This window comes from Pelophylax lessonae (genome assembly GCF_965119305.1).
Source record: "Pelophylax lessonae genome assembly, chromosome: 4".
Classification (NCBI taxonomy): Eukaryota; Metazoa; Chordata; class Amphibia; order Anura; family Ranidae; genus Pelophylax; species Pelophylax lessonae.
The window spans coordinates 91,516,867-91,534,212 of record NC_138771.1 but is presented as its reverse complement, the minus strand read 5'-3'; the positions used below and the strand labels follow the sequence as shown (position 1 = coordinate 91,534,212).

The following is a 17,346-nucleotide window of genomic DNA, read 5'->3' as shown; positions in this document are numbered from 1 at the left end:
TTTTTATGAGCTTTATGGTTCACGCTGTTTTTTGAGTATACTATTGTTTTCTGTCTTCATTAAAATATTTATAAAGGTAATGCACAAGGCTGATGTACCCTCTGTTCTTCTTGTTTTAGCATTAACCACTTTACAACCGGAGGATTTTGCTGTCTTCCGTCCAGGCCACTTTTTGCGATTCGGCGCTGTGCGACTTCAACTGACAATTGCGCGGTCGTGCGACGCCGTACCCAAACGAAATTTACGTCCTTTTTTTCCCACAAACAGAGCTTTCTTTTGGTGGTATTTGATCACCTGTGCGATTTTTACTTTTTGCGCTATAAACAAAAAAAGAGCGTTTATTTTGAAAAAATAACAATATTTTTCACATTTTTTTATATGAAATTCCCCCCAAAAAAGATGTAAAAACCAATTTTTTTAAAAGTTTTTGGCCAATTTGTTTTATGCTACATATGTTTGGTAAAAAAAATCGCAATAAGCGTATTTTGATTGGTTTGCGCAAAAGTTATTGCGTTTACTAACAAAGGGAAAGATTTCTGTCATTTTTGGTGTTTTTTTTTTAACGCGTAATGGCGGCGATCTGCGATTTTTTTTGCGGGACTGCGACATTGCGGCGGACAGACCGGACCCCTGACTGACATTTTTGACACTTTTGGGGGTACCAGTGACATTACTGCAGTAATCAGTGCTATATATATGCACTGTTACTGTAAAAATGACACTGGCAGGGAAGGGGTTAATTTTATTGGAGAGGGAGGGGTTAATGTATGCCTGGTGCTTACTGACGTGTAGGGGGGGAGGTGACTATGTGATTCATGGACAGATCGGATGTCCAGCTATGCTGAACAGTCCGATCTGTCACTCCCTGTCACTATGGAGATCCGCCCGCTGTGTTTACACACAGCGGGCGGATCTCCAGACTCGATCCCCGACGATCGGGTAAGAGCAGCGGCGATCGCCGCTGCTCCTCCCCTGGCCCGACTCCCGCTGTGAATGAAAACAGCGGGAGCGAGCCTCCGGCGGCGCGCAAGCGCCGCCCAGAAGGGGAGGAGTCCAGTCACGTTAATACTACGTGACTGGACGGGAACGAGCCACTCTGCCGCAGTAGTATTACTGTGAGCGGTAGTAGAGTGATTAAAAACTTGACAGAGGGTATAAGCCGTTCCCATTCTATCCAAAACAAAAAAAAAAAGTTTTTGCCTAGGTCAAATCCTGCATATTCTAATACTCATCCAGTTTAATGACCATCAGTATCTGAGAACATATAGTGGGTGACCCAGCGAGCCCAGAGTTTATGAAATGTATGCAAGGAGTCATGAAGAATTACTAATAGCTTTTCATGCACTAAATACTATGCCATTTTCTTATTGACTTGTAGAACAATTGGTGAAGGTGAAGTTTGTTTAGTTTCTGCATAAATGAAGGTTATAAACCTAAATCAGGCTGCCAAAAAAGCTGCTGATTAGGCCTCTGCTTTTAACTCACACTGGAATAGATACCATTGTAGGTCCAGTTCACTACTGGTTTGCTCACTTGGTGGCCAGTCAAGCCCTGATGAAGGGGGCATGTAGACTCCTGAAACTTGTTGACTATTTCTTGAGCTGTACCCCTAAACTTAAATAGAATAAAGTTATATCTGGACTTTTTAGCAGTGTAAAAGCGCTTAAATTTGAACCCTTCTTACTAGGCTATTTCTTGATCTGTACCCCTGACCTTTAATAGAATAAAGTTATATCTGGACCTCTTAGCAGTGGCATGGCACTTAAATTTCAACCCTTCTTACTAGAGCGGAACAATTCTGGATAAAATGAGAATCACAATTTTTTTGCTTATTATAAAGATCACGATTTTCAAGAACTTTTTTATTGTAAAGATTTACAACCCCTAAACATTAGGTTATCAAGCAAGAAAGCAAGATGGCTATAAAATAAAACGTAATACTGTTTGCTTTAATCAAATGTTAGGAAATGTAATGAAAAATAATGTAATGTGTAAAAAAAAAAAAAAAAAAAAAAGGACCATCAAGTTATATTTGGGTCATCTTTTTTGTAGTACTCGGTGGTGAACATTGCAGGCTGCTTTTTTTATTGATAGCCGTGAGCGGGGAACTGCTCTGCACTTGTTACATGAATCGTGGAAATGCTATGAAGATCCTGCGGGGGGTTGAATCGAGATCGCTATCTATCTTTGAAAGATTAATCGTGCAGCTCTACGTTTAGAAAGAAATAAGTTCCGCACTGTAGGTATCTAACAGATGTAAAAAAGTGTGATTAGGCTGCAGCCTACCCTAAACTGCAATCAGAAGACTGTGTAAACAAAGAGATCAATAAATGGGTAATTGGCGCTGCCTATATTGGGTGATACAGTGTGTGAATCACAATAAAATATATGTGAATACAAATGAAAGTGTCTGTGCGTTAATAAATATACACTTAAATTAATAAAAACAACATATGGAAACAGAAGTGATATTAAAAGACCAACATATAAAACGATGGTGATAATATATCCCAGTGATAAATTAATAATATCTGAGTGCAATCAGGTGATTTGATTTGTGAAGTAAATGAACCAATGATGGTAAAACAATTTAAAGTGACAAGTGACAAGAAGGTGCTAGATTAGTGCACAGGGATAAAAAATGAATAAATGTACTAGCAAAAAGTACAGAAAATGAGTGCAGTAAAGTGCAAGGAAATAATTAATTGTAAAACAATAAATAGTATGGTAACTGGCTAAAAAACTGGTGGTCCTAGTAGCCAGTGATAATGATACAAAATAGTCCAAATACAGAAAAAATCCGTGGATAAAGTGTACTAAGTGCAATAATGTGAAAAAAAGCAATAAATAATTTAGTGACTGGCTAAAAAAAGTGGTCCTAATAGCCAGAAATGGTGATGAGAAATAGTCCAAATCCAGAAAAAGATCTGTGAATGAATGAAATGGAATTCAAGGTGACCCCGTGGTGGGTAACTGGCGAGGTGCAAGGAAATCCCACTAGTAATTAGCCTACTAACCAGATATACCCACCCCACACAGGGGTATAGAACGGGTCTTCTGCAGCCAGACGTCTGATGACGAAACGCGTACAGCGCCGTCACATCACTTCCGGTCCCGGCATATTGGTGGAATATTTCCACTAATATCCGGCATATTACCTTGCACTTTACTTCACTAATTTTCTGTACTTTTTGTTAGTAAAAGGGACAAGTGCACCTGGCAGCAAGCAACACGAGTGCGAGGAGGTCAGTCTCCCAGGACCGCTGAGCAGTGTGTGCACAAAGCCCGAAACCAGCCGGCGTGAGGATGAAAGGACTCCGCTGTAGTTCCGGAGCGGTGACATCAGCCGGTCAGGCGCCACTTGTGGGAAAACACCAGGAACCAGGGTGGGACACGAGCTATATGGTTGCCATGACTACATGTTTCGCGCCATGCGCTTTATCGAGGACTTGGTAACACACCACTGAGCAGTCCTGGGAGACTGTCCTCCTCCCACTCGTGTTGCTTGCTGCCAGGTGTCCTTGTCCACTCCAGCCCAGGCGGATGTAAGCATTTTATGTACTTTGTTTTCCGGTTATCAATAACAATAAACTGTTAACCCTTTCTATACTGGATGTTCACCTGAATCCTTTATCCATTGCACCCCGGTGTGGTTCATGTGCTGCCTTCCTCATGTACTTTTGTCTGTATCAGCACTCTTCCTATGCTCATTGGCTAGCAGCAGAACAACCACTGGGGAGCCTCACAGGCTTACTTCTATCCCTCCACCCTACAGGCACCCCAGGAGCGCCTGGTTTGTGAGTATTAGTAAAACAAAACCTTCGGGTCCAGCGCTACCTTTCCACTTTCCTCAAATAAGCTTAAACCAGGCAGAGCTAAAGCCTTCAGGTTTTAGACTCAATAAGCCTTCCCAGGAATGTTCCCATATGCTTCTGCCCATTACTATATAGAGAAGTTGGTAAACACCAATCCAGAAGGGTTTGTTTTTTTGGGTAGTCCCACCATATGTACAGGAGAGGGTCAACTTCTGGCCATCCACTCTTCCTATTTTGTTTGGTGATTTGTAGATGGCTACAAAGTTGCTGCTGTAGCTGATTACTATAGGCAGCTACAGCAGCAAATGTGTTTATGGAGCTACAAAATGCTCATAAGAGGTAGCCAGTAGCTGGGGTGAGCTTGGGCATGTTCTGATGCTTTTCCAAACCCACGTGGCCAAGCCTGCCATGTTACCTGTAATGGACCAATTATCTGCGGCGCAGGCCTTCCCTGACCTGCAACCACATGCATACATAGGGGAAGTTTACCTGATCTATGGGGTTGGGGCCACAGATTATCCCTAGTCACTAGAAGCACCTTTGGATAATACATTTAATTACTGAGGCTGGCAATTCTGTAGCTAATTCTTAATGGTGAAAAAAGTAAATCGCTCAGCAACTAAGCTAGAAATCACTTGGAGTTTCTGCAGCACCGACCTTTCTTTTACTCCAGTGCGATTCAATTTCCTTAGACTTTTTGCTCATCTTTAAAAATGTCAAACTGGGAACCAGTGGACAATATGTTACTCTTTAGTTTCTATGTAATTAGGGTTCATTCACACAGACGTATTTCTAGGTGTATGGGTGTTCAGCATAAAATACGCCTTTGTGGTGCCTCGGAGCCCGAGCTGCTATCTAATTCTGCCCATAGGAATGAACTAAAAAAATACCTTGTACGCAGATATGTGTGTAAATGGTGATACTTGTGTTTACATGAGCAAGCTTCACATTTTGGTAATATTCACCCATACGCATGCGCCTATGAATGCAAGTACCATCATTTACCCGCATATGCCCACATACTGCGTATTTTGTAATTCATTCCTATGGGAAGAATTCTGCACAGTTGTGGCTCACGGGCACCACAGATACAGGACAGATCAGCAGAAAGGGCAAAAGAACCGCTCCAGTGATAAGGTAATCCCAACCATCAAAATAAGGTGCAGCAAGGATCCGCAGTCCAGGCAACTATCATGTATAGAGAGAAATAGCCGCACTCCATGTTACGACTAAGCGGACGTTTATCCGTGAAACGCGTCAACTACTATGAGTTCATCTCTTGTCTCTGAATATATTATGGATACACTTTGAATTGATTTTATCTTTTGGATACAAATAAAACAAATTTTATATTTTTCACCTTCAAGTTGGAGTGCGGCTATTTCTCTCTATACACCACAGATACAGGAATATTCCATGCTGTACATCCATACGCCTACACATACATTCATGTGCATGAGCCCTAAGTCAATAAAAACAAGACACGTACCTTGGGGGAAGCCGGATTAAATTGCCATTGTCATTGCTTGAGGAAGGTATTCTTTGTATCTCAGAGAGTCCTAGGAATTGGCCAAGTCGTCCGCTCATACATGTTATCTATGTGTTTGTTCGAGCAAGAAAGCATGTTAATAAATAATACATGTCACCAACAAAGCTTTAGAATACCTTATTACTGGAAGTCATTTATCAATAACTAGGAGAGGGGGCTAAAGGAAAGGTGATACGCGTCACTTGAGGGCACTTGCAATCACTGGAAACAGGTGACTTTGTGCCGTGAAGTCCACATTTGTTCTACTACACCATTCTTATTGCTTCTGATTACAGTGGGGACTGAGCCGGTGCTTGTGGTCAGACAATAGATCAGGTTCTAATCATAACCTTCGAAGATATTTCATTTTATGTGTTACATGGCTTTGTTCCTGAGATTCAGTCCTTAGAATAACCCGTATTTTAGTTCTAATTTGATATCTGCAGGTCAGACCACCTATTGGCTGGTACTGGATCGGAAGGATTTGCCCCCTTAATGACCAGGCCATTTTTTGCGATTCGGCACTGCGTTACTTTATTAAAAAATTGCGCGGTCATACAACGCTGTACCCAAATAAAATTTATGTCCTTTTTCCCCCACAAATAAAGCTTTCTTTTGGTGGTATTTGATCACCAGTGCAATTTTTATTTTTTGCGCTATAAACAAAAAAAGAGCGACAATTCTGAAAAAAAAAAACAATATTGTTCACATTCTGCTATATAACATTCCCAATAAAAAAAAAAAAATAATAATTTAAAAATCAAAATTTTTCATCCTTTTAGGCCAATTTGTATTCTGCTACATGTTTTTGGTATAAAAAAAATTGCTACAAGTGTATTTTGATTGGTTTGCGCTAAAGTTATCGCGTCTACAAACTAGGGGAAACATTTATGTCATTTTTATTTTTTTTACTAGTAATGGCGGCAATCTGCGATTTTTAGCAGGACTGCGACATTTGCGGCGGATAGATCGGACCCCCTAACTGACATTTTTGACACTTATGGAGGGACCAGCGACATTACTACAGTAATCAGTGCTAAAAATATGCACTGTTACTATAATAATGACATTGGCAGGGAAGGGGTTAACACAGTGGTGATCAAAGGGTTAAGTGTGAGCCTAGGGGAGTGTTTTCTAACTGTGGGGGGAGGGGCTTGTGAAATAACCACAGAGACCTGTGATCCTTTATAAAAGGATCACAGGTGCTCTCTGATCATTTCAGAGAGAACAACGGTCTACTGTGTTTACAACAGCTGACCGTCCTCTCTCAGTGGGGAGCGATCACGGGTGCCCGGCAGCAATCGCGGCCACCGGCTCCGTGGATCAGGATCCCTGCTACCTAGTGGGTGGCGGAAGCATGCCGCCGCTTGCTCGTCCCCCATCACCACTCCCGCATACCCATACGTTGATTCATGCAGCTGAGCCAGCCTGCCGCAATATATATGCGGAGGGTGGTCGGCAAGTGGTTAAGCTGGCTATACATTATACAATTCTTTAGATTTACCAAAACTATTAACTATGAGGTCAAACCTAAACGCTTTCAATTTGTATGCAATCAGGCAGGCCCTTGCACTACATAGTTGAAGGTAAATCTAAAGGAAATTGAATAGGAAAATTGTATAATGTATGGCTAGCTTTACTCTCCCTGCTGGATTTGTCATTCTGTTCACAATATGGAAAATGCAGCAGAAGTAGTAAAACTAGCCATATATCTTTAGTTTTCTCATGTTCGGCCCTGCAGGCTGGATTAGAGATATCCGCTAATTCCATCATTCAGGTTAAACAGCTTAAATGGAGGAATCTCCTCTGCCAGCTATCGTATTCAAACAGTCATGACATCCATGGCTGCTTGAGTTCCCTAAAGTCAGCCATACATAGTTCAGCAGGGATCGGCCGAATTTCGATCCATGTATCGGCTAGCTGGTTGTATACAAGTCAATCTATGACAGCTATAGCCGGCAACACGGGTTATTGTATTCCCCATCAGCATCAGCACAAAGGAGCAAAAATAAACAAAATAAGGTATCACACACTTAGCCCCCGTTCACACTGGGGCGACCTGTCAGGCGACCTGGTCGCCTGACAGGTCGCCGTAGGTCGCCTTCCATAGAGAAGCTGCGGACCCGTTTTAATAGGAGCGACACAAGTCGCTCCGACTTAGAAAAAGGGTCCGGAGCTTCTTTGGGGCGACCCGGAGCGACCTGCATTGACTTCAATGTTATGAAGTCCTTGCCGGCCGCTCCGAGGTCGCGGTGCGAGCAGCGCGCCGCGACCTATGAGGTCGCCCGGCAAAGTAGCGTCATCCCAGTGTGAACGGGGGCTCAGTATCATTTGCAATGGTCAAGTATTTTTTTTTTTTTCGGCAACGATGATTAGTTAAGGGGTAACTCTTAATTTTAACAGCAACAAAATTAACTAATGTAAATCCTAGGAGTAGCCTTAACCACTTAAGCCCCGGAAGATTTTACCCCCTTCCTGACCAGGGGGTATTTTGCGATTCGGCACTGCGTGACTTTAACGGACAATTGCGCGTTTGTGCGACGCTGTACCTAAACAAATTTGGCGTCCTTCTTTTCCCACAAACAGAGCTTTCTTTTGGTGGTATTTGATCACCTGTGCGATTTTTTGATCACGCGCTATAAACAAAAAAAGAGCGTAAATTTTGCAAAAATAACAATATTTTTCAAATTTTTTTATATGAAATTCCCCCCAAAAAAAATGTAGAAATCAAAATTTTTTAACATTTTCGGCCAATTTGTTTTATGCTACCCATGTTTGGTAAAAAAAATCGCAAAAAGCGTATTTTGATTGGTTTGCGCAAAAGTTATCGCGTTTACTAACAAAGGGAAAGATTTTTGTCATTTTTGTTGTTTTTTTAACGCGTAATGGCGGCGATCTGCGATTTATTTTGCGGTACTGCGAGATTGCGGCGGACAGATCGGACCCTTGACTGACATTTTTGACACTTTTGGGGTTACCAGTGACATTTCTACAGTAATCAGTGCTATACATATGTACTTTTACTGTAATAATACACTGGTAGTGAAGGGGTTAACTTTATTTGGGAGGGAGGGGCTGTGTGTGTCCCTAGGGGCGTGCTTTCTACTGTGATTGGCTGTGGCTTGAGCTGTAAGGACACTGATCAACGGATCTACATAGTAGATCCGTGTGATCAGTGTTTTTACACCGAGGAGAATGACAGGTGGCTTGTTTACACAAGCCGCCTGACTTTCTCCCTCTCCCCCGCCGATCGCTGAGTGGCCGGCGGACATCGGGTCCGCCGGTCACACGCGCGGGGGGGTCCGTGACCACGCAGGAGCGGGAGCGCGCCTCCGGGGGCGCGCGCTCGCTCCCTAGACCCTCACAAGCTAGTGTCGTAGCCCTACGTCACTTTGCCTGTGAGGGGCTGACTGCCGACGTAGATCGGCGTTAGGCAATCGGCAAGTGGTTAAAGGCACATACTGTACAGCACCTTGAAAAAATATTCATAACCCTTAAAATTTTCCACATTTTGTCATGTTACAAGCAAAAACGTAAATGTATTTTATTGGGATTTTATGTGATAGACCGATACAAAGTGGCACCTAATTGTGAAGTGGAAGGAAAATGATAAATGGTTTTCAAAATTTTTTACAAATAAATATCTAAAAAGTGTGGAGTGCATTTGTATTCACCCCCCTGAGTCAATGCTTTGTAGAACCACCTTTCTCTGCAATTACAGCTGCAAGTCTTTTTGGGGATGTCTCTACCAGGTTTGCAATTCTAGAGAGGGACATTTTTGCCCATTCTTTTTGAAAAATAGCTCAAGTTCTGTCAGATTGGATGGAGAGCGTCTGTGAGCAGCAATTTTCAAGTCTTGCCGCAGATTCTCAATTGGATTTAGGTCTGGACTTTGACTGGGCCATTCTAACACATGAATATACTTTGATCTGTACCATTCCATTGTAGCTCTGGCTGTATGTTTAGGATCATTGTCCTGCTGGAAGGTGAACATCCGCCCCAGTCTCAAGTCTTTTGCAGACTCTAACAGGTTTTCTTCTAAGATTGCCCTGTATTTGGCTCCATCCATCTTCCCATCAACTTTGATCAGCTTCCCTGTTCCTGCTGAAGAAAAGCATCACCACAATATAATGCTGCCACCACCATGTTTCACGGTGGGGATGGTGTGTTCAGGGTGATGTGCAGTGTTAATTTTCCGCCACACATAACGTTTTGCTTTTAGGCCAAAAAGTAAAATTTTGGTCTCATCTGACCAGAGCACCTTCTTCCACATGTTAGCTGTGTCCCCCACATGGCTTCTCACAAACTGCAAACAGGACTTCTTACGGCTTTCTTTCAACAATGGCTTTCTTCTTCCATAAAGGCCAGATTTGTGGAGTGCGCAACTAATAGTTGTCCTGTGGACAGATTCTCCCACCTGAGCTGTGGATCTTTGCAGCTCCTCCAGAGTTACCATGGGCGTCTTGGCAGCCTGTCAGTTTAGGTGGACGGCCATGTCTTGGTAGAGTTGCAGTTGTGCCATATTCTTTCCATTTTCGGATGATAGATTGAACAGTGCTCAGTGAGATGTTATTACCTAACCCTGCTTTACACTTCTCCACGACTTTATCCCTGACCTCTCTGGTGTGTCCATTGACCTTCATGATACTGTTTGTTCACTAAAGGTCCTTTCACATGGGCAGTGCGTTTGACGGACTCCGTTTTGCTCAGCGGGGATTACTTTGCAGAGACAGACCTGTCAGATCCCCACTCTCCTCTATAGGTGGACTCTTTTTACTAATTAGGTGACTTCTGAAGGCAATTGGTTCCACTAGATTTTAGTTAGGGGTATCAGAGTAAAGGGGGCTGAATACAAATGCACGACACACTTTTCAAATACCGTATTTTCCGGCGTATAAGACGACTGGGCATATAAGACGACCCCCCTAATTTTCATCTACCGGTAATACTTATACTTAGGTTACCTTGGAGATATTATACTCGGCGTATAAGACGACCCTCCATTTTTGGGGGATTTTTTTGAGGTTCAAAAGTAGTCTTATACACCAGAAAATACAGTATTTATTTGTAAAAAATTTGGAAAACCATTTATCATTTTCCTTCCGCTTCACAATTATGTGCCACTTTGTGTTGGTCGATCACATAAAATCCCAATACAGCACATTTATGTTTTTTGGTTGTAACATGACAAAATGTGGAAAATTTCAAGGGGTAGGAATACTTTTTCAAGGCACGGTATGTCCAAAAAACAGCCAATTGCAGAAACTCCAATCAGGATGTCCATCCAGGCCATACTGGATGAGTATCCCCCACTAAATAAAACACAGTGACATGATGTATAATAAATAATATGGGAGGGTGGGTGGTAGCCGCGATCTGGTTGACCTCAGATGGGCTAGCTGAGCGGGGAGAAGAGAGCTTTTATAGGTTGCAGCACGGTGTCCTAATGGGATAGTAGGCAGGATATTAAATTGTTATAACTCTAAATAAATATCATAAATTATACACATGAATTAAATAAAAAAATGCAGACACCAAACCAGCTCAGTCACCTGCAGTTACACGTAGCTAACTCAATACCTTTTACCTCAGGCACCTCATCCCGCTTTATTCCCTGAGGAAAAAGCCCGGGAAGAAGACCGCCTGATCTAAACTTGACCTAACTGGTTTGAACTTCCCGCCACTTCTCCCATGAGGAAAAGGGGCATATAGAATGCCTACCCTTTTCCTGTCATTCCAGCAAAAGCCTCCAATAGTAAGCTGTAGCTGGGGGAAGATTCCAGTTGTAGAAACCAGTGGCAACCAGTGAATAAAAGTAAGGGGGGAAGGCGATGAGAACACAGCACCCTTTGCACTATCCCATGGGGTCCCAGCTCTAGGGACCCAGTCATTATGTGACACACAACACAAGTTTATGTATAAAAAGATGTGCATAGCTATTCATCACCTGAAAATACACGTATATTCTTTTATGTGAATTACCCAGCACTGGCTCATTAGTTTTATTTATTTTTTTCACGCAATATTGTGGTTGTTGTGCGAATTTGGGCAAAATCAAATATTCGTGCGACTCCCTGTCTTTCCATGATTGGCTCAGGGAAGTTAATAATACCTTGCCTTATAAGAAGCTGATATATGCTCACCGTGGTTGTCCATCCAAATATAACAAAATCTGGGATAGATGGGTCCAGGCCCCAGGGACGTGTATCTAGACCTGCTCTTTACTTTACCATATTGTTTTTTTTTTTTTCTTTTGCGTGGGGTTTCTGTTGTTGCTACCCTGGAGCAGGGATTTCCGTGACCTATTGTTGGCATGTTGGGAGTCCTGCCTATACCCTATTGAGACTGGAGTCGTCTTAGTCTTTCATTATAATCTCGGGATTGCACTGTATCCTGCCACTCTTGTTGCTGTATGTGTATGGCCGCATGCTAAAGATACGCTACCCTTGTACTGTATTTTGTTTTTTTGTACAAGCACACAAATTCCTTGTAAATATGTTTATTTTTTCAATAAAGACTTTTGTTGATTTAAAAAAAAAAAAAAAAGAAAGAAGGAAGGAGCCAGATAGTGAAGCCCGTATGGTATTTATTGTATTAAAATAAGTTAAAACTACTCACAAAGGTATATCAAGTAACAGCGTTATATCACGATCACTAGTCACAGCAAACCAATCCGCTTCTGGGTACGCTGCCAGCGTGCGTTCCACGGTGGTTTAAGGAAGTGACGTCGTGTGATGATTATCTGCCAGGAAGTACGTTGATGCGTTTCGCCCGCCTACAATGGGCGTTATCAAAGACATGTCGGCTTCACTATCTGGCTCCTTCCTTCTTTCTTTTGAGCATCTAAGCAAGGGGATACTATAGAGGAGGCTGGAGGTGTTTTGGAGACTTTGCTCACTCATCCATCCCTACTGGTCACCCTGTGGAAAATCACTGCAGATTTGAGGCTGTATGATATTTTAAGTCTGGTGAGTGCATCCCCAAAGGGGTTTCTTTGAAAGCACTTCGGGAATTGTGTGGAGCACCTCAAGCACCTTATCCAGCACTTTATGCATATTTCAAGTGGATTATAATTTTGGACTGCACCTTATTCAGCACTTTTGCACATTTTTTTGCACTATTAATGCATTGTGGATGTATTATTATTATTAGCGTGTTTTATAATAATTATTGTTATTTTATATCTTATTTTATTGGATTAATTTGGATATTTTATAGATCTTAGCACAGTGCATTTTATTATTTCCCACATTATAACGGTGATAGTTTTTTACTTGATAGCACTATTATTATTCACATTCATTGGTATTGTTATTGAATCATTTTTAGAGTTTGTTACTAGTGCACTTTATATTTCATTATTTATATTGACTACTTTATACGCCTGGTAGCGCTGTTTTATACATCTTACAATTTTCTTGGTTTGTACCTTGTGAGCAGCAGCTGCAGGTGACACCATTTATTATATTTAGCGTGGGTTTTAACACACACATTTTTAATTTCAAAATTGTCGCTCTTTTTTTGTTTATAGCGCAAAAAAAAGAATCGCACAGGTGATCAAATATCACCAAAATAAAGCTCTGTTTGTGGGAAAAACAGGACATCAATTTTATTTGGATACAGCTCCGCACGACTCTGCAATTGTCCGTTAAAGTAACGCAGTGCCGAATCGCTAAATAGGGCCTGGTCAGGAGAGGGGCAAATCCTTCTGGTCTTAAAGTGGTTAACCACTTGCCGATCAGCTGCTGCAGATATACAACGGCAGGTTCCCATAAATCACCGTACCTGTACAGCGCTTCGCGGGAGCAATCGTGGGGGCGCCACGATTGCTGCCAGGCACCCACAATCGCTCCCCATGGAGACAGAACGGCGGTCTGCTGTTGTAAACACAGCAGACCTTTGTTCTGTCAGCAATCCACACACGGCTCCTGTGTTCCTCCTATTTAGGAACATAGGCCCCTGTGTTGATTCCAAAAGCCCATCCAACCCGCAGTTAGAAAACCCCCCTAGGCTCACATTTAACCCTTTGATCGCCCCTGGGTTAACCCCTTCCCTGCCAGTGTCATTAGTACAGTAACAGTGCATATTTTTAGCACTGATTACTGTAGCAATGTCACTGGTCCCCCCAAAAGTGTCAAAAATGTCAGTTAGGTGTCCGATCTGTCCGCCGCAATGTCGCAGTCCCGCTAAATATCGCTGATCGCAGCCATTACTAGCAAAATAAATAAATAAAAATGACATAAATCTTTCCCCTATTTTGTAGACGCGATAACTTTTCCGCAAACCAATCAAAATATGCTTATTGGAATTTTTTTTTACCAAAAATATGTAGCAGAATACAAATTGGCCTAAAATGATGAAAAGATTTGATCTTTGGGTTTTTTTTTTTATTGGGAATGTTATATAGCAGAAAGTGAAAAATATTGCTTATTTTTCAGAATTGTCGCTTTTATTTTTTTGTTGATAGCGCAAAAAATTAAAATCGCAGAGGTGATCAAATACCACCAAAAGAAAGCTCTATTTGTGGGGAAAAAAGGACATCATTTTTCTTTGGGTACAGTGTCGCACGACCATGCAATTGTCCGTTAAAGTAACATAGTGCCGAATCGCAAACAATGGCCTGGTCATTAAGTGGGAAAACCTTCCGGTCCAGAAGTGGTTAAGAATATATCGATACCCACAGAAGATTGCACTGACAGTGCATTTTGTGCATGGTGTCAGAAATATGCGCTTTTCCCGCACAGCGCTTTGGTGTGACCTGATTTTTATAGTAGAAGATGGGAGCTCCGATATAAAAAAGGAAGAAGAGCTGAATGTTATCGCTGTATTCATTGGTAAACAGTAAGGAAAAGGCCGTATCCCATCTAAGCGGAGGAGGACGGGATGTTATGCTGAAGCTATAAAATAGCAGTAGGGATTATATAATATTTGGTTTGTTAATTAGCCAGTAAGACGCGGCTGATGTTTACACGTCTGCTTTATATAAAGTGTCATGTAGCATATGCCAGGCTCACACCAGGATGTTCTTCTGAGAGGCAGGAGCTGGATTCACACACCTAATGCTGTATACGGAGACTCTGCAAGACTGCGTGCAGGTAAGTCCTATAGATCTGCATTGTTGTAGGTCCCATCCATCTGCTTCTGCCTGGGCTAAACAAGTCCCAGAAACCGAGGAACCATTGCATGTCAGAGAATTACAGATGGCACCAAACCTTTTTGGATTCTTTTCCATTATTTTCCGTGGAGCACTTGTTCTCTGGATCACCTACGTTTCTTGTTGGGTCCTAGATTGGACTGACCGGCTTATGAATCTTGTACTGATTAGTCCCCTCTGGAATTATAGATGCTTGCCCTTCCTTTATAATATAGCAAATTATCCTAAATTGATGGTAGAGTGCACACGGGTGTAAAATATGCCACATTTTTAGGAGTTCACGTTTTTTTATTTTTACTGATCTAAATGCTTGTACACAAAGGTGCATCAATAAACTAGTGCCACGTTTACGCTCCATTCACACCTGAGCGTATGGTTTTCAGGTGTTTTTTTGGGACTTTTTTCAGGCGTTTTTTGCAGGTGTTTGGAGGCAGGCATTGACATCTAAAGGCTCGTACACACTATAAGAATATCGGGCAAACATTTTCGTCCAAAGAGTTTTCGTACGATTTTCGTATAGTGTGTACAAAACTTTCTGCAGACGATTCAGAATTTTCTTCTCGAAGGGACAAACTCCAAAATTTTTCTCGTACGGGAAAAAACCAAACTATTTTCGTTTAATGAGTACCGTTTTCATACGATTTTTCTACAAGAAAAATCACAAAAGAAAGACTGCGCATGATCAGAAGCAATAAACAACAACAAAAAGCCTTTGTCGTACAAGAATTTTCCTACAAATTTTAGTAAGAAAATTCTTTCATCGGTTCTGATTTGCTGTGAAACAACGAGGAAAATCGGACAATCTTTCTCCCGATTTTTCTTATAGTGTGTACCCCACTTAACAAAAACGCTTGTAATCTGCCAAAAAAGAAGCTCATGTACTTTTTTTGAGCTTCAGGCGTTTTGCTTCAGGCGACAAAACGCTCAAATGTGAACAGGGGCCATTGCAATGAATAGGATTTTGCTTGGTGGGCGTTTTGATACTTTAGAGAGGAGCATTTTACGAGCTTCAAAAAGCCTCTGAATTCAGTCATTATGGATCAGAACTTTCAATCCTGTGTCCAGATTTTACCAGGTGTCTGCAGTCTGAGTACAAAGGTGTGCAAGTTGTTAAATACTCAATCCTGACAATAGCTCAGCCTCAAAGCTCCCAGTTTGAAGACATCTCCCAGCGTGGGAGACAGAAGGCCTCATCCAGGGGTCAGAGGAGCCCCAGCCAGGAGCCAAGAGACAGAAGGTCTCATCATGGGGTCAGGGGAGCCCGAGCCAAGAGACAGAAGGTCTCACCCATGGGTCAGAGGAGCGCCAGCCAGGAGCCAAGAGACAGAAGGTCTCATCCAGGGGTCAGAGGAGCCCCAGCCAAAAGCCAAGAGACAGAAGGTATCACCCAGTGGTCAGAGGAACCCCAGCCAGAAGCCAAGAGACAGAAGGTCTCACCCACGGGTCAGAGGAGCGCCAGCCAGGAGCCAATAGACAGAAGGTCTCATCATGGGGTCAGGGGAGCCCGAGCCAAGAGACAGAAGGTCTCACCCAGGGGTCAGAGGAGCCCCAGCCAGGAGCCAAGAGACAGAAGGTCTCATCATGGGGTCAGGGGAGCCCGAGCCAAGAGACAGAAGGTCTCATCCAGGGGTCAGAGGAGCCCCAGCCAGGAGCCAAGAGACAGAAGGTCATCAAGGGGTCAGAGGAGTCCCAGTCAGGAGCCAAGAGACAGAAGGTATCACCCAGTAGTTGAAGGAGACCTAGCCAGGAGACAGAAGGTCTCACCCAGGGGTCAGAGAAGCCCCAGCTAGGAGACAGAAGGCCTCATCCAGGGGTCAGAGGAGCCCCAGCTAGAAGCCAAGAGACAGAAGGTCTCATCCAGGGGTCAGAGGAGCCCCAGCTAGGAGACAGAAGGCCTCATCCAGGGATCAGAGGAGCCCCAGCTAGGAGCCAAGAGACAGAAGGTCTCATCCAGGGGTCAGAGGAGCCCCAGCCAGGCGCAAAGAGACAGAAGGTCATCAAGGGGTCAAAGGCGTCCCAGCCAGGAGCCAAGAGAAAGAAGGTGTCACCCAGTGGGGTCGGAGGAGACCTAGCCAGGAGACAGAAGGTCTCACCCAGGGGTCAGAGGAGCCCCAGCTAGGAGACAGAAGGTCTCATCAAGGGGTCAGAGGAGCCCCAGCCAGGAGCCAAGAGACAGAAGGTATCACCCAGTGGTCAGAGGAGCCCTAGCCAGGAGACAGAAGGTCTCACCCAGTGATCAGAGGAGCCCCAGCCAGGAGACAGAAGGTCTCCTTTCAGGAGTCATGTTGTCTCCTATCAGGGTGTCAGGATAACCCCTATCCAGAACCCAGGATTGAGCTTTGCAGCATGACACTAAAGGCTCAGGGAGCCAGGAAAACCAGCAGAGCTGGGCAATGCAGTCAGAGGGACTGGTAAGAAGAGCAGTGGTGCTGCCAACAATGGAGCCAGGTGGCTTGGTATGTTTAGTTCATATTGATGTGGAAGAACCCCTGTGTGGACAACTGATGTTTATGTGAACTTTCTGTTTTTTTTAATAAAAGGGGGCTGCCATGCCTTGAAATACATTTTTAAATGGTGTAACTCATTGGCGTGCAATCTTGTAAGCGGCATACACTCACGTTGATTAACTATTTGTAACACAGCCCTTTTTAATTTAAGATATTTTCCTGGGGTTTGTTCTGTTTTAGGATGCTTTCACACTGCTCGTTTGAAAAAACACAATTAAAAATGCATTTGCATTTTTGCTGCACCTTTGATGTGTTTTTGCTGTGTTTCATGGACTCCTGACTCCAGTTATGTATCTGTAAATCTTGGACATGTAAGTCAAAGCGCTCCATGGGTGCATTTTG

At 43.0% G+C, this 17,346-nt stretch overlaps 1 protein-coding gene across 2 annotated transcripts in view; it reads left to right on the top strand.

Moving 5' to 3' along the window:
• MYO5C (myosin VC) overlaps positions 1 to 17,346 on the top strand; it is a 231,607-nt gene that overhangs the window by 20,989 nt on the left and 193,272 nt on the right. Inside the window, exon 1 of one of the 2 annotated variants that reach the window (XM_082256677.1) lies at positions 14,366 to 14,438. The exons of the other annotated variant lie outside the window; for it this stretch is intronic. Coding sequence (XP_082112803.1) covers positions 14,403 to 14,438 — 36 coding nt within the window. The 5' untranslated portion in view covers positions 14,366 to 14,402. Of the gene's footprint in view, positions 1 to 14,365; positions 14,439 to 17,346 lie in introns of those variants that run through there. 2 annotated transcript variants of the gene reach the window in all.